General features: G+C 48.7%; 3 protein-coding genes across 4 annotated transcripts; 1 reads left to right on the plus strand and 2 right to left on the minus strand.

The window, feature by feature from the left end:
* Nucleotides 1-479: 479 nt before the first annotated feature.
* Nucleotides 480-1,475, minus strand: LOC147973011 (uncharacterized). The gene is made up of 2 exons (XM_087524533.1): nt 875-1,475; nt 480-736 (listed from the first exon to the last, which is right to left on the minus strand). The coding sequence occupies exons 1-2, from the start codon at nt 1,473-1,475 to the stop codon at nt 480-482; spliced, it is 858 nt and encodes a 285-aa protein (XP_087380659.1).
* Nucleotides 1,476-4,218: 2,743 nt separating this feature from the next.
* LOC125537050 (BTB/POZ domain-containing protein At3g50840) lies at nt 4,219-7,118 on the plus strand. The gene is made up of 4 exons (XM_048700345.2): nt 4,219-4,586; nt 4,678-4,747; nt 4,991-6,316; nt 6,409-7,118. Exons 1-4 carry the CDS (start codon nt 4,495-4,497, stop codon nt 6,949-6,951), a joined length of 2,031 nt encoding a protein of 676 aa, XP_048556302.2. The 5' UTR covers nt 4,219-4,494; the 3' UTR covers nt 6,952-7,118.
* On the minus strand, nt 7,077-8,374 carry LOC125537051 (uncharacterized). Of its 2 annotated transcripts, XM_087521814.1 has the most exons (2): nt 7,304-8,374; nt 7,077-7,210 (listed from the first exon to the last, which is right to left on the minus strand). In XM_087521814.1, exons 1-2 carry the CDS (start codon nt 8,209-8,211, stop codon nt 7,177-7,179), a joined length of 942 nt encoding a protein of 313 aa, XP_087377940.1. In that variant the 5' UTR covers nt 8,212-8,374; the 3' UTR covers nt 7,077-7,176. The 2 variants fall into 2 exon arrangements, with proteins under 2 accessions (XP_087377940.1, XP_048556303.2); XM_048700346.2 differs by having other exon boundaries at nt 7,145-8,371.
* Between the last annotated feature and the right edge of the window lie 17,935 nt (nt 8,375-26,309).

Genomic DNA, 26,309 nt, shown 5'->3' on the forward strand with positions numbered 1-26,309 from the left:
TCCTTTTGCCCTATCCTATCCGCCAGGACCAAAAATGCCCAAATTTTCATCAAAACTAGTTTCCAACCCAAATATTTGTCTGAAAATTAAAATAGTTTTACAACCCAATTGAAATTGCCTTTAATAAAATATTTTTACAACCAAATCGAAATCGTCTTGACTAAACATAAAATGGACCAATACATCTATTGGTTGCCAATGTGATTCCACACGTGCTCAACCAAGTCATTTTGAAGATTTAAATGAGTGTGCCAATCACGCATCTCACGGTGGAATTGAGCAAACTGTTCAAATGTGGCCGGGTCTTGGTGCAGGGGCTCAATATTTTTACCTTGATAGTCAAATCCTTGGTCGAAGATACTCTCATCACGCTCGTCCTCGACGATCATGTTGTGCATGATCACACAAGCAGTCATCACCTCCCAAAGCTTCCTTTCATTTCATGACAGTGCAGGGTTTCGAACGATACCCCACCGGAATTAAAGCACACCAAAAGCACGTTCCACATTCTTTCTAACACTCTCTTGCATTTGGGCAAATCTCTTTCTCTTCTCACCTTGGGGTTTTGAGATTGTCTTCACAAAAGTTGACCACTGAGGATATATACCATCTGCTAGATAGTATCCCTTATTGTAATGGTGGCCGTTGATCTCAAAGTTGACAGGTGGGGAGTGGCCTTCTGCAAGCCTCGTGAAGACTGGAGAACGCTGCAGCACGTTGATATCATTGTGAGAACCTGCCATGCCGAAGAAAGAATGCCATATCCAAAGATCCTGTGATGCCACCGCTTTCAATATGACAGTGCACGCCTTGACATGCCCTTTGTACCGGCCCTGCCAAGCAAATGGACAGTTCTTCTACTCCCAGTGAATACAATCTATGCTGCCAAGCATGCCTGGAAAGTCTCTAGCTGCGTTGGTCGCCAACAGCCTCTCTGTATCAGCGGCAGTTGGCTGCCTCAAGTACTCTGGGCCAAACACCTCGATCACAGCCTGGCAAAACTTGTACATTGACATCAGACATGTTGTCTCACTCATATGCACATACTCATCCACCAGATCGCTTGGAATTCCATATGCAAGCATGCGCATGGCTGCGGTGCATTTCTGGTAAGAGAAGAATCCAAGCTTGCCAAGGGCATCCGTCTTGCACTCGAAGTATGGGTCATGAGCAACCACTCCCTCTCGGATACGATTGAACACATGCCTAGCCATTTGAAAACGGCAACGGAATTTATCCGGCTTGAAGAGAGGGGTGTTGGCAAAGTAATCAGCATAAAGCAGGGCGTGGCCTCTCTCCCTGTTGCGGTTCAGGTTGGGAGCACGGCCAGGGAGTGACCTCCTGTACCGAGGAAGCTGTCGTTGAATGTGGTCGTGAACGACCAGTGCAGCCACCACAACATCTTCATCATCCGACGACGAATCGTCCGATGAACAAAGGAAGTGATGGAAGAAAAACTCGTCTCCACTGTCCATACCTTTGTGGGCAAAATGCCGAACACCTTACCGGCGTGGTGGCGAAGAGGCCGCGATGATCACCTCGACGCAGCAGGGGTGGTTGCCGGCCGGCTACTGGCCGTTGTGGAGCTCTTGTCGGGAGCTGCCGAGGACGCCGTGCTGTGTCGCCGGCGGTCCTGTCCCCTCTGCGGCCGGCAAAGACGTCGACAGGCAAACCTCCGATCGACGGCCACAACACGGGCGTGGTGGCGGCCATGTCGAGAAGTGGTTTGGTAGGGACGGCCGGAGGCTGCGCGGTGAGGAGGCGGCCGGAGAATAGCGGCGGCGCCGGCGGCGGGGCGGGGCGAGAGAGAGAGAGAGAGAGTGGAAGCGCTGGGAGTGGAGGGACTGCTAGTGTCCTCGACAGGCGGGCCACGGGGGGGAGGACAAGGGTGTGCGTCCAAGCCGTCCGCGCGCGTCTGTTTCACCCCAAACCGAGCGCAAATTTGGGTCGGGGATGAGTCGAAAACGGACGGAATCCGAATATTTGTCCGTTTAAGGCTGTGCGCTGAGCTGCGCTATTCGTCCGCTTTATCTCAAACGAACGGGGACGGACAAAATAGGGTCGCGCGGTGGAGTTGGGCTAAGGTTGATGATGGAAAGCTCTCACTCGTCGGTGTCCAACTTGACCTGACTGAAGACTAACAGCTCGAGACAGAGGCAGCTTCAGCTGGCCTGAAGCCCTGCAGCCATCGAAAACCTCCAAAGGTTGGAAAAAAACACTCAAGTTACCCTTGACCGTAGCCTTTCTCTCGAACTCCGACGCTCTCAAAAAAGTTGAAGCAAGCTAGCTAGAGAGGCTTTACCGAAAGCCTCCCTCGCCTGCTTTCGCGTCCCGTTGGGCTACTACCGGATTCCCCTAGGGTTCTGTAGCCTGACCAGCCACAACTCACAGCTGTTGTGCTAGGACAAATGTTCATGAAAAACAGAGACAAAACAGTGATTCCGATTTGCCCAAATTTGCCCACAGCCCAGCCAAAAAGTGAGCACACACCCCCTATGAACTGTTGCCTCGTGTCATCGGTCATGACAAGCTTCCACAGTCTCTTGGGGCGTGGTTGGTACGCTGTATATAGCCCATCATCGTCGGAGTCCATTGTAGGAGTACCTTGCGGGCGAATCGCCGAACACCTTGCAGGCTTAGTGAAAGAAGCCGGATGGTGAAGAGCCTTGCACCTCTCCAAGACCAGGTAGCAGGCCTGTCCATGTGGAGACGAACATGGCGGCGTTCGACGGCGAGGTAGACACGCAAGGCAGTGCTATCAGCGTCAAAGGCGAGGGGGTGCCGTCGACATTGGAGTGCAACGACGGCGGCGAAAATAGTCCGGCAACGCCGGAGTATGAGGCCGTCGAGGGGTGGCATGCTGCTGGAAGAGGTATCTGGGTGCGGGCGGCCGGCCTGGGAGCCGGCGGCGAGGGGGGTTGGCCACTGTGCGGTCTGTCGAGGGAAGAAATAGGGAAATGGCCACTGTGCCACCGACTGACGGGCTAGAGAAAGTACAAGGTGTCACGCCCGTTCACTGCGTGTCGCGGCTGAAGCAAACGCGGCACAAATTTTGACCTGAAATAGGCCGCGCAGACAAAGAGCGAATGTTGGTCCGTTTGGGTTGGTGTATTGGGTCGACATAGTTTGAATCGCTCTAAAAGAACCAAGTTAATGTAGTGACTGTAGCTTTGTTTGTGCCTTTTCGTGTGCTCCCTCCATGCCCCATACCACGCCACGCCGTGGCGCACTGCCAGGTGCCCAGGCCCATCGATCTCCGGCACACGACGCAGGCACGCCCACCACGCACCGGGCAGAGGCAGACTGACTGACACACCCCCACCGGCACGAGCGCTGGTGACCAGTGACACCGAAGCCTCTTTTCCCCAGGCGGGGCGGCTCGCCGGGTACCTGGGCCGGCCGCTGCGTCGTGATCCCTCCCTCTCTCTACACAATAAATGGCGGGTACGCCAGCGCCTCCGGCATTCATGGCCGGATCACGCCTCCCCGTTTATCACCGCCCAGTCAGGCCGTTCAAATATCTCTCCTAGGCACGCAGCACGGCAGCAGCAGCGCGAGTTCAAAGTTCAAAAACCTGCAGGCAGGCTTCACTGTTCTTGGTCTTCTTGACCTGTCTGACAGAGAAAGATGGCTGGATCATATGGTAGTAAATGGTGGCATGGACGTTGGTCTTAACGAAAAGAACAGTCTTTACCTGGTCTCGTGCCGCGAGATTCCCTTCATTCCTCTCGTTGTTAGCGCTTAATCAGCCCGGCTCGCGCCCAGTTGGGCTAATCTAATGCCGCTTTTGGCTTGTCGCGTGATCCAGACAGTCCCCGGATCACTACCATCCTAGAGCTGGTTTACAAATGGAGTACATTGTCGGTGAGTTATTTACTTATCTTGTTGAGTACCTACAGTGTAAAAATCTTGGCGTTTCCACGGAATTCCCGGGAAACTGCTGCGTTAGGAAACTGCTCCGGCGCTACAAGTTTTATGCGAGGTGGTTGGGAGGGCCAGGTGGAGGCATACCGAACACGTGAACGGCGCAGCACTCTACGTGAGCTTCACTCTTTGCCGTGGTCGATCCTGATGGCGATACACCGGAAAAAGAAGAGTATTTTTTGTCTGTCAGTAGAGTGGACGGCAGTCTTGCAGTTGCAGAGAGGGGCTGCTCAAACTGTAGTTTAGGACAAAGCGAGTACTCCTCCTCCTGCTGCTGCTGGTTGAATAATAAAGAGATTAACAAAGGGGGGTGGGGTGGGGTGATGGAGGATACGTGCTTTTGAGGCAAGCGGAACGGCAGAGCTCAAAGAAAACCAAAAACGCCATCCTGCCTCCGTCTCCCTCCTCCCTCCTGTAATCGGAACCATTTAACTCCGCACCTAATACAGGCGCCAGAATACCAGGGGCACGCCATTATTGCGACCGACCGTCTGCTCCTTCCACGCGAGCCCAGCATCCATCCATCACCCCCGAATGCCTTAGCGGAGAGTGGCTGTGAGGATCGTCGCGATGATGCAGGGGAGCAGGAGGGCCAAGGGCAAGAGGGAGATGGCCCGGGAGGAGCAGCCGCAGCAGCAGCACAGCCCCAAGGGCCAAGCATGGCAAGCGACTGATCCTCGTCGTCTCTTCCGCCGGGCGGTTGCATTTGGCGTTCCGTGATCTTTAATTTTGTTTGTGCTTGTGCTTCGGCAGGTTCTGCACCACGGGGCTGCCCAGCGACGTCGTGATCGAGGTGGGCGACATGACCTTCCATCTCCACAAGGTTAGTTGCTGCTGAATCTTGTCTCTACTCTGCCATGAAATTCCCGCTTTTCCCCATCCCTCGCCCGTAGCAACAGTTCCAGGAGCTCGCATTCTTGTTTGTCTTGCTCTCCGTCGTCCGCTGCCAATCTCGCTCGTATCTGCCGTGCTCTGTCTCGAGCGTCGAATTTCACTGCGGTTCTTGATCTTGAATTGAAATTAAAGTGGCCGGCGGCTGAGGTTTTGTTTGATGCCTTGCTTGCAGTTCCCGCTAATGTCCAAGAGCAAGAAGATCCACGACCTGATTATGAACAAGGAGTCGAGCCTGGCGAGGCATGCCGGGGGAGAGGAGGAGGAAGAGGAGGATGAGGGGGCAGGGGAGATCAGGGAGGAGCAGGTGGTGCTGGAGGCGGACGAAGAGGCCGACGCGCACCGCATCCGCCTCCCGGACTTCCCCGGCGGCGCCGACGCGTTCGAGCTGGCCGCCAAGTTCTGCTACGGCGTCAAGCTCGACCTCACGCCGGCCACCGCCGCGCCGCTGCGCTGCGCCGCCGAGCGCCTCGGCATGTCCGACGACCACGCCGAGGACAACCTCGTTTCCCGCGCAGACCGCTTCATGTCGCACACCGTGCTCCGGAACCCCAGGGACGCCATCCGCGCGCTCAAGTCCTGCGAGGACCTCCTCCCCCTCGCCGACGACCTCGGCCTCGTGTCCCGCTGCGTCGACGCCATTGCGGCCAAGGCCGCCGCGTCCACGCCCACCGCGCTCTTCGGCTGGCCCATCAATGACGCGGGAGCCGGCGACCGGCCCCGTCACAAGAAAAATGCCGGCGCCGGGGCCACGTCCACGCTGTTCGACGACCTCGCCGGCTTGTCCTTGGCCACGTTCACCCGTGTCATTGCAGCCATGAGGGAGCGGGGCGTCGGCCCTGAGGTCCTCGAAGGGGCTCTCATCGCCTACGCCAAGCGATCCATCCCTGGGCTGTCACGCTCCGACCGGCACACTGGCGGTGGCGGCGCCGCCGCGGCTGCCGCCCCGCGGTCGGCGGATGGCGACCAGAAGGCGCTTCTCGAGACCGTCATTGTCAACCTCCCCGAGGAGACCATCAAGAGCAGTGCCCACACCGGCACGGCAGTGGGCGCCACCACCGCGCGCGTCCTGTTCGGCCTCCTGCGCACGGCAAACATTCTCCAGGCATCAGAGGCTTCCCGTGACATGCTGGAGCGGCGCGTGGCCTCCAGGCTACCCGACGCGGCCGTCGACGACCTGCTCATCCCGAGCTACTCGTACCTCGTGGAGACGCTCTACGACGTGGACTGCGTGGAGCGCATCGTGCGGCACTTCCTCGAGGGCCGAGGCGGCGGCGTCGAGGAGGTCGACGAGGAGGGCAGCGAGGCGGAGACGCCGGGCAGAGAGGCCAGCCGACGGGCCATGCTGGCCGTGGGCAGGCTGATGGACGCCTACCTGGGGGAGATCGCCACGGACGCCAACCTGAAGACGGACAAGTTCTGCGACCTCGCCTGGGCATTGCCGGACGGCGCCCGCGTCTACGACGATGGCCTTTACCGTGCCGTCGACATCTACATCAAGGTTTCTGCCGAACACATTCTGAATGCCATCTTGATCGATGCTTGCGGCTCAATGCCGGTGCTCAGAAGCCGCCGCCGCCGTTCTTTGTGCAGGCACATCCAGCGCTGAGGGAGGAGGAGAAGGAGAAGGTGAGCGGCGTGGTGGACGGGCGCAAGCTGACGCTGGAAGCGTGCACGCACGCGGCGCAGAACGAGCGGCTGCCCCTGCGGACGGTGGTGCAGGTGCTCTTCTTCGAGCAGCTCCAGCTGCGTCGGGCCATCGCCCGGACGATCGTGGCGAATGAAGGCGGTGTGGCAGGCCAAGGAGAGGAAGAAGGCGAGAGCGACGGCGGCCGGACGTGGCGAGTGGCGACGAGGGGGAACCAAATGCTGAGGCTGGACATGGACAGCATGCGGAACCGGGTGCAGGAGCTGGAGCGCGAGTGCACCACCATGAGGAAAGCCATCCAGAAGATAGACCGCCGAGGCGGCGCTGCTGGGGATAGAGCAGCGGCGGCGGCACCGGCCGCGGAGGGCAGGTGGGGCTCAATGGTGACCAAGAGGTTCGGATGCAAGTTCCCGGCGCAGGTCTGCCAGTCACAGCCGCGGTCCGTGGTGGCGCGGCCTCGCCGGGCACGGATTGAGCAGAGCCCCTGATACCTCCTCCCTCCCCACTGCACATGATAGCTTTCATCAGCTTCCCTGTTTTGTTCTCTTGATTCTTTGCTTCGATTTGTGAAAATACGAGGGGTTTTCCTAGGAGGAATTGTGAGCTTCATCATGTTTGATCAATCAGATTTCGTTGTAGCGGTGCACAATCTTTCGATCAGTGTCGTCTTGCTGGGTAATGCATCATGTCACATGTTGGCTAAACAAATTGCTTCATTGTTCTCTCCACTTACACAAGGCCAAAAGCCTGCCAAAATTTACAGGCTTGGTAGAGACACTGAATTACCCAGTAATCAGTAAGAGAGAAATGGATGTCAATGGTGCGGTGGAGGCGTCTCACCAGTAATCCCCGCAGGAGCAGGCGCCGTCCTTGAAATGGTGGAACCGCTTGTTGTCCCTGACGATGATCTCGCGGCCGGTCACCTTGGCGATGAGCTTGACGGCGGTGTGGCAGTCCCCGCAGATGCGGAGGTTCTTCATGACCCGCAGCGGCGTGCCGGGCGGGGTACTCACCAGCCCGAACGCGATGGCCAGGCGCTCGCTGTGGTACATGAGGGCGCGCTCTTTGGCGGCCTCGTCGATGTCGTGCAGCACGAAGCGGGTGTCCGGCACGTACCCCGCCGCGCGTATCTCCTCGTGCAGCTCGCGCACCTTCTCGTAGGCCTCCTTCCGCTTGGCCTGCGCCGCGTCCGCGGGCTTTCCTGGTGCCGGCCTCGACGCTCCCTCAAGGACGCGCCGCGCGTCGGCAGGGGCGCCGAGCTTGCAGTACAGCGTGGCGATCCTGTGCACGATGGGCATGGCGATCCCGGAGTACCGGGACGTGGACTTGGCGAGCAAGCGGTGACCTCGTCTGAGGGAGGCCAGCGAGAGCGCGTCAACGTAGCACTGGAGGACCGCGGCCTGCTCTTCCGGCGCGAGTTGGCCCGACGCGCCGGCGCCGCCTCTCCGGGTAAGCATTTCGTCGAGCAGGTTAACTGCTCCCTCGAGGTCGGGCTCTTGGCAGACCCTGCGGAGCTCGTCGCGGTCCAGGCGGCACCGAGTGTCATTGGTCGATACGCTGCCCGCAATAGAAGCGGCGTCGGCGGTCGCATAGCGGAGCAGCGGGCGGCTGTAGCAGCGGGTCTTCGACGTCGTTGCGGCCGGCTGGACGAGGCCTCCTAGAGCAGCGCGGTCGCCGAGGCAGGCGGCGGCGAGGAAAGGGGACGGGTGAGAGGCCGCCGGCGCCGCGAGTCCTGGAGATATTAGCATATCTGCCGGCGACGCGAGTGGCAGGGGAACTTGGTACGCCAAGGAGAAGGGGTAACCGCACGCAGAGTGCGAGGGACGGAGGGAGGACGACGAGGGCACACTTGCGGACGAGACAGCAATTCGTGTTTTTCTTAGAATCAGACGTCAATTCGTGTTGAGCCGGTAAGTTTAAGTCCATAGATACAAGGGCCTTTCTAGCTTATGAAGGGGAAACGCTCATGAACTTCCTAAGGGTCATTTAAAGTGAGCTGATGGCACGCTGTCAGCCGCCGCCACGTGTCGCGCTCCCGGGCGCTGGATCCAGATTTTTTCCCAGTTTTTTCAGCTCTTTACATGATTTTTTTTTGTTTTTTCGGCTTTGCGTCGGTCTATCTTAACCTTTGGACAAAATTATAAAAAAAATGTGCAAAAAATGCATTTTGTTTTTTTTTTCTTCCGCCAAAGGCATGATTTTGCTTTTGTGAGAGGCCGTGCCTCTCAGAAATGAAAAAAATATATTTTTATATTTTTTTCCTTTCACGAGAGGCAAAACAAAAAAAAACATGTTTTCATTTTTTTCCCTTCCGCGAGAGGCACGATGTCATGCCTCTCGCAGAAGCAAAACGTGTGGTTGTGCCTCTTTCGGAAAGGAAAAAATATGCTCTTGGTTCAGTTTTTTGTGAAAAAAAAGGTCATCAAAACCTATTAACATGGAATCTATATGTCAACACAAGAAATCCAATGGTGAAAACGATTCGAGATTTGGACACACAATTTAAGAGATCAAATCTTTTGAATAAACAGATCTAGAAAAAAAAGGAAAACCTCTCTGGTGCGACAAGCAACGCAGTGCATCATTTGTCTCGACCTGAGAAGATGAGAGTGACTTTTGCGAGGAATGCTCCTTAACCAGTGATTTCGTCTGAAGTGCGATAGCACGTTTTGTCGTTTTAACCTACACTAGCATAGGACCCATGCATTGCAACGGGATAAAAGTATTACTCATTCTTGTCCTCATTGTTGACGGTGGCATGATGTCCATCTAATCGTAATGGGTGTGAACATTGCTCAATCCAAGGCGATCAGCTCGGCCATCACACGACACACATGTCGCAAAGCCACGCCGGAGCAATGGAATGTTTAAAACTTTAAAATTCTAACCTCATCGAACTTGACATGGGGGCAGCCCTGCAAGGGATACTCCTTGCACCACCCCTCACATTTCTACTCGTTTTTACTTCTAGTGTTGATAGTAGGTAATAGGAGGATATCTTCATTAAGTCCCCGAATTGCGACAAAAGATAGGATCGATTATAAAATTCAGCATACACACAATAGAGGGAAACTATCAGTATACACAGGATACATATAAAAAACTGGAAGTATATGCAATGCAGAGGATCAAGCTAAATAAAAACATCATTATAGATGATACTGCCAGGCGGGAGGTTAGAATATTGTATGACAATTGACAAAAGAAATTTACCTCCTTCCTATCACTTCAAAAAAAATCCTGTGAATATCATATATTCTGCCTAACAGATAACAAATTAAGTGTAGTTCCAGTAATCAATCACAACATGATAAAAGGTTCATTTCAGGACATATGCATTCATTTGAATTCGTTCTTTTACCACGTGGCATTTTCTCCCAGTATATCCGGTACATGCTTTAGTGTACTACTTTTTCTGCCATAGTAACAACTTTGTTATAGCTCCCCAAAACATAGTGCACAAACAGAAAAAAATGGCATGCCTTTTGTGGGAGGTTGCCACTTCTCAGTCAGTAGTAACACCACAAAATCATCTTTTTTTCAACTGTAGCACTGCCAACACCTTTGATGCAGAACATCTTGATGACCAATCTTAATACAAACTATGTATACAATTATAGTAGTTACATGCTATAATTGGTCTCTAGTGATTTGACCCTTTCAGAGAGCTAGTAAACCAGCAAATTTCAGTTAAGCACTCAAGGGACCTATAACAGGTATTTAAATTAAAAATACTCTGACATCTCCTCAGAGAAGTACCATAATTTAGATAGAGCCTGTTGCTGACAGGTTTTGAAGAGAAGACTGGAAGGGAACCATTGGCATCACGGGGCTAGATAGTTGAGGAATTTAACCTTGGGCAAGAGGGGATCCTGTACTCACTGTAAGAAAGCTCCAGCGAGTCTATTTCCTCTTAACACCCCTCACGCCTATGGACGAGCGTTGACTAACTTAGAGAGAAATAACATTGTAAGTGCATCTAGTGCCACCCCTAGTTCGTTTTGGAGTATTGACGACAAACCTAGTTGAGGGACTAATGTGTTGGTGAGAATTGCAGGAAAACATAGGTAGAAGTCCCTCATTGATTCGGTTTTACTACCAGAGATGACCCCTAAAAAATGTATGAAGACATTGAAGACAAAGGTGGTATATGAAGATATTCACATTGAAGACTATGACAAAAGAAGACACGTTATGAAGCCTATGGAGCTCGAAGACTTAGATCTTTCGTAGTTCTTTTTATTTTGTGTTGAGTCATAGGAACCACCGTACTGTTAAGTGGGGTCCAGGAGAACCAGTCAGAATGGTTGAAGTGATGGCTAAATCAAAAACCTATGTCTTCGAGTGAAGACAATGAGAGCGAATCTTGTCCAGAGCCGGACAAGTCAGCTTTGCTTGTAGCCCAAGTAAAGTTGCCATGAGAGTTCGAAATCTGACCGTTGAGACACGTGTCAGTTCCTTAGTGACCCAGGGTCATTTCGGACAAATCAGGTCGGGTTGCCAAGTGGCTATAAATAGCTCACCCCCACAACCATAAACGGGGCTGCTCAGATTTCAGTGCACGGCTTTTGTCGTTTGAGAGCAACCCATCTCGAAGCCTTTGAGAGAAAATTTCTAGTGAGGAGAAAAGCCCTAACCACCCAGAGCCAGAGCAAATTGGGCATCACTTAGGTCTTCTTGTCTGTGTGATCTGAAGACTTATTACACTTGAGGACTGTGAATCCTCCAGACGGTTAGGCGTCGCGTTCAGAGCATCCAAGAGACATTGTGGATTGCCAGTGAACGAAGTCTGTGAAGGTTTGGGAGTCTACCTTGATGACTTACCAGAGTGATTGAGCGAGGACTAAGTGACCTTAGCTCAAGGAGAATACGGTGAGGACTTGGTGTCCTGAACTGTGTGTTCAGGACTGGATGTCCGGGACTGTGTGTCCTAAGGTTTAAATACCTAGCCGCTCCAACCAGACGTACAGTTGTCACAGCAACTGGAACTGGTCCAACATATCATTGTCTTCAACGAGTCACTGGTTTCATATTCACTTCCTTTTTCCTTACTGTTACTCATTGTGAAGCCATTGCATACCTGCTCTAACTTTTGTCTTCACAACATGAATGTATGATCTGTTTGGCTTCATAACTTCTTCCTACCTGATCCTTATTACACTGCAGTTATTAGTCATTGTGCTTTCACTCTATTGAATACATGACCATGGCTGGCCTAGTGTAATCTAACTTCCGCTGCATAGTAATAGGCATAATCTTCGCTGTTTGTCTTCATAACTCTCACGTTTTGAAGACTTTTATAAAAATCGCCTATTCACCCCCCCCCCCTCTAGTTGATATAACGCACTTTCAATTGGTATCAGAGCAAGGTGCTCCGTTGTTCTGTGTGATTCGGTTTAACCACCTGGAGTTTTAGCTATGTCGACTGCAGGGATAATCAAAGTCTCCGCTGCGTGCCCCGTCTTCGATGGAACTGAATATCCCTACTGGAAGAATAAGATGCGCATGCATCTTGAAGCCATTGACGTCGACCTATGGTATGTCGTCGAGAACGGCGTTCCCAAGGCTGGAGAAGGTGTCACTGCAGCTGATGTCAAGAAGTTCACTCAACTGGACTCTACTGCCAAAAATATCATCTGTGGTCATCTGACAAAAGGACAGTATGGCCGTGTGAGTGCTTTGAAGACATCCAAGCTGGTCTGGGACTGGCTCTCTAAGGTCAATGAAGGCGTCTCAACCCAGAGAGATCAAAGAATCAGTGTTCTTCGCAACCTCTTCAACCGCTTCAAGCGAAATGACAATGAGAATGTCCAGCACACATTTGACCGGCTCACTGACATCACAAATGAGCTTCAAGCCCTCGGCGCCACTGAGATCACCAAACATGAAATCGTCAAGACGCTGCTGAGGTCACTTGATAGTTCGTTTGACATCCTGGCCCTGATGATTCAAGAACGTCCTGATTTCAAGACACTCGATCCGTCTGACATACTTGAGAGGCTCAACACACATGAGTTTCAGCTTTCTGAGAAAAGAGATATCTATGGTCCAAACTATGGGCGAACTCGTGCCTTGAAGGCAAAAGCTGTTTCCTCATCTGAAGAAGAATCTGACTGCAGTTCTGATGATCCTGAAGACATTGGAAGAGAACTTGCAATGCTAGTGAAGAAGTTCCAAAAATTCACCAAGAAGAAAGGCTTCAGAAAATCTTCACGATCAAGCTCAAGGAATGATGAAGCTTCTGCTCATGACTACAAGAAGAAAACATGTCACAAGTGCAAGAAAACTGGACACTTCATCTCTGAGTGTCCACAGTGGGACAATGAGAACAGAAGGAAGAAGAAGAGCAAGGAATATGATTCTGACGACAAGAAGAAGAAGAAATACTCAAAGTCTTCTTCCAAGTCTTCATCAAAGTCTTCATCACACAAGAAGAGCTCATCTGGCAAGGCACGTGCGTTTGTTGGCAAGGAGATGGATTCAGAGGAGGAGTCCGCATCTGAGGAGGCAGAGGTGGAGTCTGAGGAGGAGTCTGATTCTGGCATTGCGAGTCTGGCTACAACATACGTCGCCAAGTCCATCTTCAACACTGAAGACAATGACTGCATCACCGACACCGACGCAAATGACAAGAACGACTCCACTCCTACCTACTGCTTCATGGCACGCGGTGCCAAGGTAAACACATGCACTACTCGCTATCAAACATCTAGTGACGATGACTCTGACTGTGATTCAAAACCCAGCTACAAAACACTTGCTAAAATTGCAACTGAACAACAGAAAGCTATGGAACATATTCAAAAACTGTTAGACAGAAGCGATGATCTGTTGGGTGCTGAAATGACTCGATCTGAATCCTTAATTGAAGACATAAAAAACCTTCACGTTAAGTATCAGGAACTTGAAGATCGTCTTGATACTCTCTCAACAACTCATGAAAAGCTTTCCTATGATTATCTTCAAAGGAAGCAAGAACTTGAGAAATTGAGAGCGGATCATGAAGATCTTCAAAAGGAAAACAAGTCACTTCGCTCCGAACAAATCAGTTCTGCTCAGGAAGGATTTGAACCACCATGTCTTAAATGCATTGAGCGTGATAATGCTACTTCTGTTGCTGAATGTTCCACTGCTACTGCTGTTGCAATATCTTCAACTGTTGATGTGGTAACTAACCCCTCTGCTGAGGATACCACTGCTATTGCTGATGAGAATGCTAGGTTGAAGACATTGCTTGAAACAAGGATGTACAAATGTCTTAAAGGACATCAGACATTATGTGATGTCCTCAAGAAGCAGATTCTGAACCGAAACCCTAGGAAAGAGGGTGTTGGATTTATGAGGAAAATAAATGCAGATGGCTCTTACTGGAAACCTGAGCAGTACCCCAAAACCACATGGGTTGCTGCAAAGGAACTTTCAGCAGATCCATCCAACTTATCTGGCTTCACTTATGCTAACCCCATTATCATTGATGAATCCTTTGATGCAAACTATAAACTGTTTAAGAATCAGAATGGTGAAGTGTTTGCCAGGTACATTGGTACTAACTGCAGGAATGGACCGCCTATGAAGAAGATCTGGGTTCCGAAAAAGTGTCTGGAAAATCTTCCTGTGAATGTCTTCATGACACCTCACGTAAAAAAGACAAACCTCAGACCAAAGGCTTCATATGGTCCAAAGGCTTCATACAAACAGAGGACTCACCTGAGTCACACTAACGCACATGTTTTGCAGGGAAATCATACTCAGGCATATGAATATGAGAACGGTTCTTCGAATCGTCATGTTCATATGACCAAAAATTATTCTGCTTATTCCTATGAATATTATTGTCCACCTGCTAGACTGTTTGCTAAGGCTTCAAAGCCAAAATTCTCAGATGCTGCACTTAGACTTATTGCTTCTAAGCCACCCTTGAAGATGTGGGTGGTTAAGAAAGCTTAACTCTCTTTTGCAGGGAAAGGTCTCCAGCAGAAAAACAAAATCTTCTGACGCTATTGCTGGGGACCTTAAAAATCTTGTAGGGCGCAAGATAAAATGGCCGAATGGCATCATTATGTACTTCGTCCCTGAATCGCATGCTACTCTCCCTATTAGTCCTAATCTGGATCTAAGTTTTCATAACCCACTGGTTCGTCAAATGTTTTTGCTTCACAATTCTCTTCGTGAAGCCTATCCCCCTAACTGCACTGTAGGGTACGACACCAGCGACTTCAAAGTCTTCAAAATGGATTATTGACAGTGGATGTACAAATCACATGACTGGCAAAAAAAGCCTTCTTATGGACTCAACATTACGTCCATCCGACAAGAGCCACATCACATTTGCTGACACTGGTAAAAGTAAGGTATTGGGTCTAGGTAGAGTTACAATCTCAAAGGATCAACACATGAATAAAGTCATGCTGGTTGAATCCCTTGGCTTCAACTTAATGTCTGTCTCAATGCTTTGCGATTTGAATATGATCGTAATGTTTGGAAAATATCGTTTCCTGGTACTAACGGAATCTGACAAGTCTCTAGTGTTTGAAGGGTATCGGAAAGGTGATTTGTACGTGGTAGATTTCTCAGCAGGACCACAACTTGCAGTATGTCTTCTTGCAAAAGCTTCAGAATGCTGGCTTTGGCATCGGAGGCTTGGGCATGCTGGCATGAGGAACCTCCACACCCTTGCGAAGAAGAAGCATGTCATAGGCATCGAGGGCGTCAAGTTCAAGAAAGATCACTTATGCGGTGCCTGTGAAGCAGGGAAGATGACAAGGGCAAAACATCCTTCGAAGACAATCATGACTACTACACAACCCTTCGAACTGCTCCACATGGATCTTTTCGGTCCCACTCACTACTCAACCTTTGCTACTACTGCTTGTCTCTATGGCTTCGTGATTGTTGATGATTACTCTAGATATACTTGGGTGCATATAATCCTTTACAAGACTGAAGTGCAGGATGTCTTCAGACGCTTCGCCAATCGAGTTATGAACAATTTTGGCGCCAAAATAAAGCACATCAGAAGTGACAATGGCACTGAATTCAAGAACACTGGCCTTGATACATATCTTGATACTTTGGGCATCACACATGAATTCTCAGCTCCGTACATGCCACAGCAGAATGGCGTCGTCGAACGCAAGAAAAGAACACTCATTGAGATGGCCAGAACAATGCTAGATGAATACAAGAATCCAAGAAAATTCTGGACTGAAGCCATTGATACTGCATGCCATACAATCAATCGTGTTTATCTTCACAAGCTTCTGAACAAAACATCGTATGAACTCCTAACTGGCAAGAAGCCAAATGTCAGTTACTTCAGAGTATTTGGAGCAAGGTGCTGGATCAAGGACCCACACCACACCTCAAAGTTTGCACCAAAAGCACATGAGGGCTTTATGCTTGGATATGGAAAGGATTCACACTCCTACAGAGTCTTCAATCTCTTCCATTACAAAGTGGTTGAAACAGTGGATGCGCGGTTTGATGAGACAAATGGTTCACAAAGAGAGCAACTGCCAAATATGCTAGATGAAATTCCAGCTAATGAATCAATCAAGCTTATGGGAACTGGAGAGATTATACCTTCTGAAGCTCATCCTGAAGAAGAACTTATCATCTCAGCACCTGATCAACATGAAGACAATGTTCAACCTGAAGACATTCCTCTCAACAACAACGCAGATCAGCAAGAGCAAAGTCTTCGCTCTGTACATCCTCATGTTGCAAATGAAGTGCAGATTGACAGAATAATTGACAGCATCAATGCACCTGGCCCACTCACTCGTTCAAGGGCAACTCAGCTAGCAAACTTCTGTGGGTACTTCACATTCGTCTCAATATCAGAACCCAAGAAAATTGAAGAAGCCTTCATGGAACCTGAATGGATTCAAGCTATGCAAGAAGAGCTTCAACAGTTTGAGCTGAATAATGTATGGGAACTGGTTAAGCGTCCTGATCCATGGAAGCACAACATAATAGGCACCAAATGGATATACCGCAACAAGCAAGATGAGCATGGTCAAGTTGTCAGAAACAAAGCTCGTCTCGTTGCTCAAGGATATACTCAAGTGGAGGGCATTGACTTCGATGAAACATTTTCTCCTGTGGCTAGGCTTGAAGCCATACGCATACTGCTGGCCTATGCAAATCATCATAACATACTTCTATATCAAATGGATGTGAAAAGTGCCTTTCTCAATGGCAAGATTGAAGAAGAAGTGTATGTTGCACAACCGCCTGGCTTTGAAAATCCAAAACATCCTGACATGGTATACAAGCTCAACAAGGCACTGTATGGCCTCAAACAAGCCCCTAGGGCCTGGTATGACACACTCAAGTACTTTCTGAAGAGCAAAGGCTTCATACCTGGTTCCCTGGATCCCACTCTTTTCACGAAGACATATGATGGTGAACTGTTTGTATGCCAAATATATGTGGATGACATTATCTTCGGCTGCACCAATCAGAAGTACAGTGAAGAGTTTGGATATATGATGCAAGAGCAATATCAGATGTCCATGATGGGGGGGCTGAAGTTCTTCCTTGGCCTTCAAATACGACAACAGCGCAATGGCATCTTCATATCTCAAGAGAAGTATCTCAAAGATTGCCTGAAGAAGTTCGGTATGCAAGACTGCAAAGGCTTCACAACACCAATGCCAGCCAAACATCATCTAGGTCCTGACGACAATGGTAAAGAGTTCGATCAAAAGGTATACCGCTCCATGATTGGGTCTTTGCTTTATTTATGTGCATCTAGGCCAGATATCATGCTTAGTGTTTGCATGTGTGCTCGATTTCAAGCGGCACCAAAGGAGTCGCATCACTTAGCTGTGAAGCGAATTCTTCGATATTTAGCTCACACCCCAACTCTAGGATTATGGTATCCAAAGGGCTCAGAGTTTGATTTGGTTGGATTTTCGGATGCTGATTATGCTGGTGACAAAGTTGATCGCAAGTCTACATCAGGCACATGTCACTTTCTGGGACGATCACTTGTATGTTGGTCTTCAAAGAAGCAGAACTATGTATCTCTCTCCACTGCTGAATCTGAATACATTGCTGCTGGATCTTGCTGCGCTCAGCTTCTGTGGATGAAGCAAACACTCAAGGATTATGGCATTCATCTGAAGCAAGTGCCACTTTACTGCGACAACGAAAGCGCCATCAAGATTGCCAACAACCCAGTTCAGCACTCGAAGACAAAGCACATTGAAATTCGTCATCACTTTCTCAGAGATCATGTTGTGAAGGAAGACATTGATATCATACACGTCAACACTGAAGAGCAATTGGCAGATATCTTCACCAAGCCCTTGGATGAGAAGAGGTTTTGCAAGTTACGGTGTGAGCTAAATATCTTGGAATCCTCAAATGTCCTGTGATCAGGCACACATCCTAACACTTATGCATATTGATGACTTAGATGTGCAACACACAAAGTAAAGTATATCTTCAATCAATGAAGACATACATTCTAAGTGTGAATACATTAATGTGGAATTTGACTTCGGAGCGCCACGATAATTGTGCGCCGTGTCTGGGTCTAATACTTCCTATACAGTGGGTAACGCCACCACCAAACGTTCCATTTTGAAGTGTTTCACTCATGGCGTTACTTTGCAATATCTTCACATTTGGTTTGGCTTCGAACTCAACATGTCTTCATGATTATCTTCACTACGTTGACTATATATATATATATATATATATATATATATATATATACTCTAGTGTTCTGTCCTCTACAGCATTCACTTATAGCTATGTCTTCTTGGTTGAATATTTTGAACTAAGTGAATGTGATCGGACCCTAATCTCTCTATGCTTTCTATCTCAAATTCTATCTCTCCAAGTCATATGCATTCTATTGAAACTGTCGAATGTCTTCACTGTGTCCTGTCAGCTGAAGATATAGAGACAACCATAAAGTCCGTTTTTAATGCTCATTCCTCCACATAAAATCCAGAGAAGCAGGAACGACCGCCCGACAATTTAGGCGTGCGTGGGACGTGGAACAAACCCCAAACTTCCGCTAACTGGCCACGCGTTCCTCAAATGCGAACCGCCAGGGGCACCTGCGTAATAGCACAGTGCTGCCCTTGAGTCTATAAATTCACACTTACCACGGTCATTATCTCCTTCTTCCACCCTCGCACGAACCCTAGCGCCACCGCTAGCACTCGACGACGCCGGAGACGAAGCGCTTCGCTGCCGTAACCTCTCCAACGCCGTCCTCACGCCGACCGCGGACATCGTCCTCTCCGCCGTCGCCGTAGGTGTTTTCCGTCGCCAAGTTAGGGCACGGAGGACTGAACTGCTCGGCATCAACTTCCTTCCGTCCAGCAGTTCCAGTGTGGTAAATAAAACTTCTTTTTACAGCCTCTTTTGATCTCATGGTTCTGTCACTTTCTACCATAAGAAGTTTCTCTTTACACTAGTTAGATCTCTCGCTGCATCTCATAACATGCCTAGTATATTCACTTGTGCTTCATAAAAGTAGTTAGATTCCTCACTTGTACTGATCTGTGGGTTCGTACAAATCTGGAACCAACTTCTTGTCGATAAGTGAATGTCTTCGCACGATGAGGTCAATGTCTTCTAAACTGATTAATCTTCAAAACCTTCTGAGAATGCATATGACCTCTTCCCCTTCCCTCGCACCTTAATGCTGTCACAGGTACATGTCCGTGGGAGAATCCTTCGGTTCTCATAGTCTGCATTCATTTGCAGAATTCCTACAGCATCACATAAACTCTCCTGAAGCCAGTTCCTGTTGGTCCAGAAAAAGAAAGCCTTTGAAAGTTTTGAAGCCTTTCAAGTTAAAGTTTATGGCTTCAGTAGCAGCAGCAAGAAAGGGGGGCAGACAGAGACGTGAGGGAACTTCCAAGGATCTGGCTGAAGACTTGGCAGAAATGTACAAAACAGATCCAGAAGAGAGCTATGGGCAGCGCAAGACCCGAATCCAATGGATTCGACGCTATTGGGCAGAACAGTGGTTCAAATACCGCTTCGTCACCCAGGAGTATGCTGAAAAGAATGCTATCAAGAGTCCATGGGGGGATATCTTATACAAGAACCTTGTACCCAGGACCAGAGATGAAGCCATTGCTCAAGGCTTCTACCCATGCATGGTCCGAGGACCACAGCCTGATGATGCACATCCGTCGTCACTTCTCTGGTGTCGTGACGACAATCTCTTCAAGCGCAACTTTCAGTTTGCGCAACAGTCAGTGAAGCTAAACAAGAAGAAATTTGGGCTTGACTTCAACCCTGGTCCCTCCTCACCAAGGGCAGATGGCACATGCGACGCGGAACCCAATATCATCGGTCCGTTTGCCAATCTTGAGGGCCTGATCACCCACATCTTAGTCCAAGGGACTGCTGTGAATGACCCTCCAGCTGATTCTGAGTTTGATGAAGCTCCTGCTGTGCCGAAGCCAAAGCAGACAAAGAAACCAAAAGCTTCAAAGCCGGCCCCTGCCTCAAAAATCTCAAGGGCGAAGCCATTGAAAACTGCACCTCCTGAAGTCAGTGTGCAGTCTGAAGACATATCCCGCGTCTCCAAGCCCCTGAAGGAAAAGGAGCCCCAGCAACAAACAGGCAAAGAGCTCACTGCTGCTGCCATTCTGCGCAGTGAAGCCATTGATCTATCAAGCGATGAAGATCTGGGAGATGACGCACTAGAGCAGCTTATCAAAAACAAGGAAGAAGCTGAAATCTTCAACAATCTGCCTCTCTTTGATGTCGCCATCATCCACAGCTTCATCGATGAATGGTTTGACTCACCAGACATAAGCTTCAATGATCTGCAGCTGCTTGTTGGACTCAGCGTCGCCTTCCAAGGCGCAATTGCTTCAGAACTGGCCATTGCTCAGCGCATTGTTGAGCTGAAGCAGAAAATTGATCACGAAAAAGCTCAGTTCAAGAAGCACATGGCCAGCCTCAGCGTGCAGGAAGTGAGGAGCTTCAAAATCATGCTGCATGAGCTCAAAGAAAACTTTCTGAAGAAGCGTGCTGAAGCTCAGGGCTCGCGTGAAAGGATGAAGTCTTTGGCAGACAAATGTGTTCAAGCCTACAACAAGGCTGAAAAGCGCAAGGCACTTGGGCGTCCTGGCATCGACCCCAAGATGGCCGCAAAGAAGAAGAAGCAGCCTGCTGTGAGTGAACCAGAGGTATCAAGACAAGCAGATATTCCGATTGTCTTCCCACCCGCCACGACTGGCTCAAAGCCAAAGAGCCGGTCAACAGCTTCAGAGCTAAAGAAGACAAGAGCTGCAGAAGCTGAAGCCAGAAAAAGGAAGAGCTCTGAAGCCTCTCCTACTGCCCCCAGCAAAAAGAAGCGCAAGGTCAAGAAATCTCGGGCTGCTCCCACAGAGCCCTTGATGGTTGAACCCCTCTCTGTCATTCACCCTAATGAAGAAAGAAGACTGACAGTTCATGAGCCTGCTCCCACAGAGGCTCCTGACGCTGAAAATATTCCAGCAGCCGACCCAATAGCTGCTGAAGACATTGGTCATCAGGACAATGTACAAGATGATGCAGCCCTTCCTCAGCTTGAAACAAGCGAACTCATCAATATTGGTCGTCCTCTGACGCCAATGGCACAAGATGAGTCATGGGCGGATCGCCCTCAGGAGGAAGAAGACTTTGAGGCCCAACCCACTCCGACACCACAAGCGTCGTCCGCGTTCCGTAGACTTCGCAAAGGTCCACGGCCTCAAGTCCATACTGCAGAAATTCCGGCTGCATCAGCCGAAGACAATGAAGAAGCACCTCCAGAACCCACTTCCCCGCTCCATCAAGATGCAGTTCTCCGGGAGAATGAGCCTGAAGTTGTCCCTCCAACTACACAAGCGGAGGAAGGAAATGTTGCGGGTGCCACCACAAACACTGAAGCCAATATGGAGCCCGCCCCACCAAATGCTTCAGCGGACAGCGAAGCCACTGAGCCAGACACTTCAGTTCCTGAGTCTGCTGCAGGTCCACAGTTTGATTATCACATAGAGCACAGGCCTCATGTCCAGAAGCCAGTCCCAAGGCTTCCAAGGTTCCCAGGTCCTGCATCAGCACCTGGCTCCTTTGATATAAACAGCTTCAAGGCAGACAATACATTTTTCAATAGCTCCAAGAACCCCTATTCAAGGGAAAGGATTGTATCAGACAGGTTCTGGAGCTATTCTCAGCGCAGTTATTATTCATGCATCTTATACAACCAAGGCCGCATCTTTCCGCACAAGCGTCTTGAGGTTGAAGCCATTGCTGGTCTGCCCTGCTTAGAGGAAGCACTGGATTGCTTCAGGCAAGTGGGTCTACTGCCGTTTGTGACAGATGAAGAGCACTGGAATGAAGAGCTTCTGCTTCAGTTCTATGCCACCCTTCATATAAAAGGATACAACCGAGATCCGAAGACTTGGATCCTGGAGTGGATGACTGGCAATGTCCATCATGAAGCCAATGCATTTGATATCATTGAGCTCACCGGCCTGCCCACTCCAGGCGAATTCTTCGAGGAAGGCTGCCAACCACATTCTGAAGCTATTGAGAGCATTTTCCAGATACCTGAACCAAATATGAGTCAGATGCTCTCAATGATGAAGCCATTGCCTCAGGATGCACCCTATCCAACTGAGTTCTTCGTTGAAGACCTAGAGTACCTGCCCAGGACCATATATCACATTATCCGGCGGACTCTCTGGCCCATTAAGGGACACTCACCACATGCCAAGATTGAGGGTGCAATGAAGACTCTCATATTCTATATCATGCATGGCAAATGCTTCAACGCACAGGATCTCTTCATACGCCAACTTGCAGCGTCAGGCTCGGACTTATTTGGTCTAAAGTTCTATGCCCCTTGGGTGATGAGGCTGACCAAACTGCACTCTACGATCTCGTATCAGCGCTCAGCCCGAAACCATCGGATCTTCCTGCCAGATGTGGATATCTCTGCTGAAGCAATATACCCTGAGCCTGCCAAGCAACCGATAAGTCTTCAGAATGCCGAACACCAGAGCTTCACGCAGAATGTTGAAGGTGTTGAAGCCATATCCAGGGTCTATCCGTTGGCTGGCACTACACGTGCACCAGCATCCACTGAAGCCACAGATAGCACAAATGCTCCAAGACCCAAGAAGCGTGCTCGTGTCCTCACTGACCGAGAGCTTCTTGTGGCCCTTCACCAAAAGCAAGATAGGCATCACGACTGGCTGAAACGTCAGATGAAGAGCCTCTTGGTGGATGTCAATCGTCTTCGAAACCTTGCCACCAAGAATGCCTTCGTTACACATGAGACTTGCCGTCGTACGTGGAAAGGGCTCTCAATGATCTGCACTGAAGCTGAACTCGAAGAGGATGGCTTCACAGAGCGCTTCAAATTTGACACCACACCTCCTAGAAGGGCTGTGATGCGCAACACACCGTCACTTGAAGACTCTGAGTTTTCTTCATCTGCTGCCACAGTTACTGCAAGAATCATTGATGAAGACGACGATGCTACATCACCACCACCTGCTTCAGCACCTCAAAGCTCTGCACCGCCAAACAACTCCACTGACCCTGTTGCGCCTGGGAACGCATAGAAAACTCGATGTCTTCAAACCTTTTTGGTCATTACTGACAAAAGGGGGAGAAGCATATGATGTTTATAGTCTTCAAGCGGGTCAATATGGGCGGGTGCCTTATGTTTTGTTATACTTTGCTTCGTGTTTACAACTCTTGTTTTTGCTTCATTTGGTTCTTTGAGTTGTAAACACTAAAACTCGATGGTCGTTTGCTACTTGTTTACCACTCTGTATGCGACGATAAATTCCGCACTTATCTCATTCTGTAGACGTCCATTTTCCATTATGCATGTCATTATCTTCATATACTTTCACATGCATAGTGGATTGTCATCATAAGCTAAAGCGGATCTCCACAAGTACAACCTGCCATGTGCATTTGCATTCCAAAAGCAAATTAACTTATATGCACATCTTCAGGGGGAGCCCTTGCAACTTATGAAGACAATTCCTTTACAAACTTCACACTTTATATTCCCCGTTGAAAACTTCAACTAGTTTGTCATCAATCACCAAAAAGGGGGAGATTGTAAGTGCATCTAGTGCCACCCCTAGTTCGTTTTGGAGTATTGACGACAAACCTAGTTGAGGGACTAATGTGTTGGTGAGAATTGCAAGAAAACATAGGTAGAAGTCCCTCATTGATTCGGTTTTACTACCAGAGATGACCCCTAAAAAATGTATGAAGACATTGAAGACAAAGGTGGTATATGAAGATATTCACATTGAAGACTATGACAAAAGAAGACACGTTATGAAGCCTATGGAGCTCGAAGACTTAGATCTTTCGTAGTTCTTTTTTATTTTGTGTTGAGTCATAGGAACCACCGTATTGTTAAGTGGGGTCCAGGAGAACCAGTCAGAATGACTGAAGTGATGCCTAAATCAAAAACCTATGTCTTCGAGTGAAGACAATGAGAGCGAATCTTGTCCAGAGCCGGACAAGTCAGCTTTGCTTGTAGCCCAAATAAAGTTGCCATGAGAGTTCGAAATCTGACCGTTGAGACACGTGTCAGTTCCTTAGTGACCCAGGGTCATTTCGGACAAATCAGGTTGGGTTGCCAAGTGACTATAAATAGCTCACCCCCACAACCATAAACGGGGCTGCTCAGATTTCAGTGCACGGCTTTTGTCGTTTGAGAGCAACCCATCTCGAAGCCTTTGAGAGAAAATTTCTAGTGAGGAGAAAAGCCCTAACCACCCAGAGCCAGAGCAAATTGGGCATCACTTAGGTCTTCTTGTCTGTGTGATCTGAAGACTTATTACACTTGAGGACTGTGAATCCTCCAGACGGTTAGGCGTCGCGTTCAGAGCATCCAAGAGACATTGTGGATTGCCAGTGAACGAAGTCTGTGAAGGTTTGGGAGTCTACCTTGAAGACTTACCAGAGTGATTGGGCGAGGACTAAGTGACCTTAGCTCAAGGAGAATACGGTGAGGACTTGGTGTCCTGAACTGTGTGTTCAGGACTGGGTGTCCGGGACTGTGTGTCCTAAGGTTTAAATACCTAGCCGCTCCAACCAGACGTACAGTTGTCACAGCAACTGGAACTGGTCCAACATATCATTGTCTTCAACGAGTCACTGGTTTCATCTTCACTTCCTTTTTCCTTACTGTTACTCATTGTGAAGCCATTGCATACCTGCTCTAACTTTTGTCTTCACAACATGAATGTATGATTTGTTTGGCTTCATAACTTCTTCCTACCTGATCCTTATTACACTACAGTTATTAGTCATTGTGCTTTCACTCTATTGAATACATGACCATGGCTGGCCTAATGTAATCTAACTTCCGCTGCATAGAAATAGGCATAATCTTCGCTGTTTGTCTTCATAACTCTCACGTTTTGAAGACTTTCATAAAAATCGCCTATTCACCCCCCTCTAGTCGATATAACGCACTTTCAAACATACATCTAGACAGCGTGTTTGTTGACAGGTTGTGCTAATACGTTTTTGTAGCCCCAGTTTTAGATCTTTTTCCTTCCAAATTTCTTCTCTCATTACCTCGTGTCCGTTGCTCAACGAAGATGCTCAGCTGAGGTTCTTTTCACCTTGTTGCTACCTGTTAAATTGGGATGAACGTTTCAGATATGGTGTGGCATTTGCATGTACTGGTTCGGATAAATAATTAGGAATTCAGTGGGCCGAACACACACACACGCAAATATCTTTGAAGTAATTTTCCTTGTAAATAGGCAGGAAGGAGAAACTTACAGTGGGCAGGTTGGGAAGCTTCTCATTCACCATCTTTTCAAGAGCTAGAGCCGACTCCATTGGTAAAATCACAAGATGGGTGCAAGATAGAACACATGAATATTTCACAAGCTATAGGGTTCCACAAAACAAAAGCAACAAATCATATTAAACAACTTGCTACTTTCTTTTCGAGTCCTTGTATATTTGACTGATGACATGTTGAATTCAAAAGGTCATTGGAGAGCAGCTACATAACTGACCAACAACTAAAACGTCACATATGTTTGACGAAGCTACATAACTTTACATACAACTACTAACTTTATTACCCTGTGATTAAGTGTTACTTTCCCTAGTTGATTAACTTGGCACAAATGACACCTCTTTTTCGAACAACCGAATATGCAACGAACAGACAGGGCAAACACATCAATAGAAACACACACAACCATAAATGAACTTACTACAGAGCATCACCTTTTTCAGAGTGGTCGAACTCTGTTAATGGAGTCACAATGAACTGGAGCCTGACCCTCCCTCCATGTTTGTTCCGATTGACACAAAGAATACACCAAGCATTACCCATCCGTTTAAAGCTAGCACACATGGGATAATGGTATTAATCTCTCATACAATCACGACAATCTGCATATGATAGCAACAATAAATGCAATCAACACCAGTAGCAATAATCAGTACAAATAGCTAAAAATATCACTTCAGCAGGAGCACCAAAAGCATGAAAGAACATCACATATAAGTATATAATTGATCCAAACCATAGCTCCCTGTACAACAAAATTGCCCCAAGCAAAGCAAAGAATAAAGAATGGAATACACAGCACCGGATATGGTACAAATCCCCAACCGAACCCCTCCATCTCTCTGTATAAAATTCCCCAACCGAACCCCTCAATCTCTCACATCTCTATGTCCCCCAATTATTTTGAACCAATAATCGGTCCCCCTTCTTTTCATGATGTAATAGCATTCAGAAAACCAAGATGCAATAGTACCACGGGATTGGGTTTAGGGGAATGCTTGGTCTGTGTTTAGGGAGAGGAAGGCGAGGATGCAGGACGCA

Source organism: Triticum urartu, chromosome 5A (genome assembly GCF_056163025.1).
Source record: "Triticum urartu cultivar PI428250 chromosome 5A, HENAU_Tu73, whole genome shotgun sequence".
NCBI lineage: Eukaryota > Viridiplantae > Streptophyta > Magnoliopsida > Poales > Poaceae > Triticum > Triticum urartu.

Excerpts from the sequence above, each read along its gene's own strand:
- LOC147973011 (XM_087524533.1), bottom strand. The coding sequence starts at position 1,475 with ATGGACAGTGGAGACGAGTTTTTCTTCCATCACTTCCTTTGTTCATCG. Across the intron at positions 737-874 it reads CATGCTTGGCAGCATAGATT|GTTCTCACAATGATATCAAC; the intron begins GTATTCACTGGG and ends TCGGCATGGCAG.
- LOC125537050 (XM_048700345.2), top strand. The coding sequence starts at position 4,495 with ATGATGCAGGGGAGCAGGAGGGCCAAGGGCAAGAGGGAGATGGCCCGG. Across the intron at positions 4,587-4,677 it reads AGCCCCAAGGGCCAAGCATG|GTTCTGCACCACGGGGCTGC; the intron begins GCAAGCGACTGA and ends GTGCTTCGGCAG. Across the intron at positions 4,748-4,990 it reads TGACCTTCCATCTCCACAAG|TTCCCGCTAATGTCCAAGAG; the intron begins GTTAGTTGCTGC and ends CCTTGCTTGCAG.
- LOC125537051 (XM_087521814.1), bottom strand. The coding sequence starts at position 8,211 with ATGCTAATATCTCCAGGACTCGCGGCGCCGGCGGCCTCTCACCCGTCC. Across the intron at positions 7,211-7,303 it reads TGCTCCTGCGGGGATTACTG|GCTTTTGGCCTTGTGTAAGT; the intron begins GTGAGACGCCTC and ends AAATTTTGGCAG.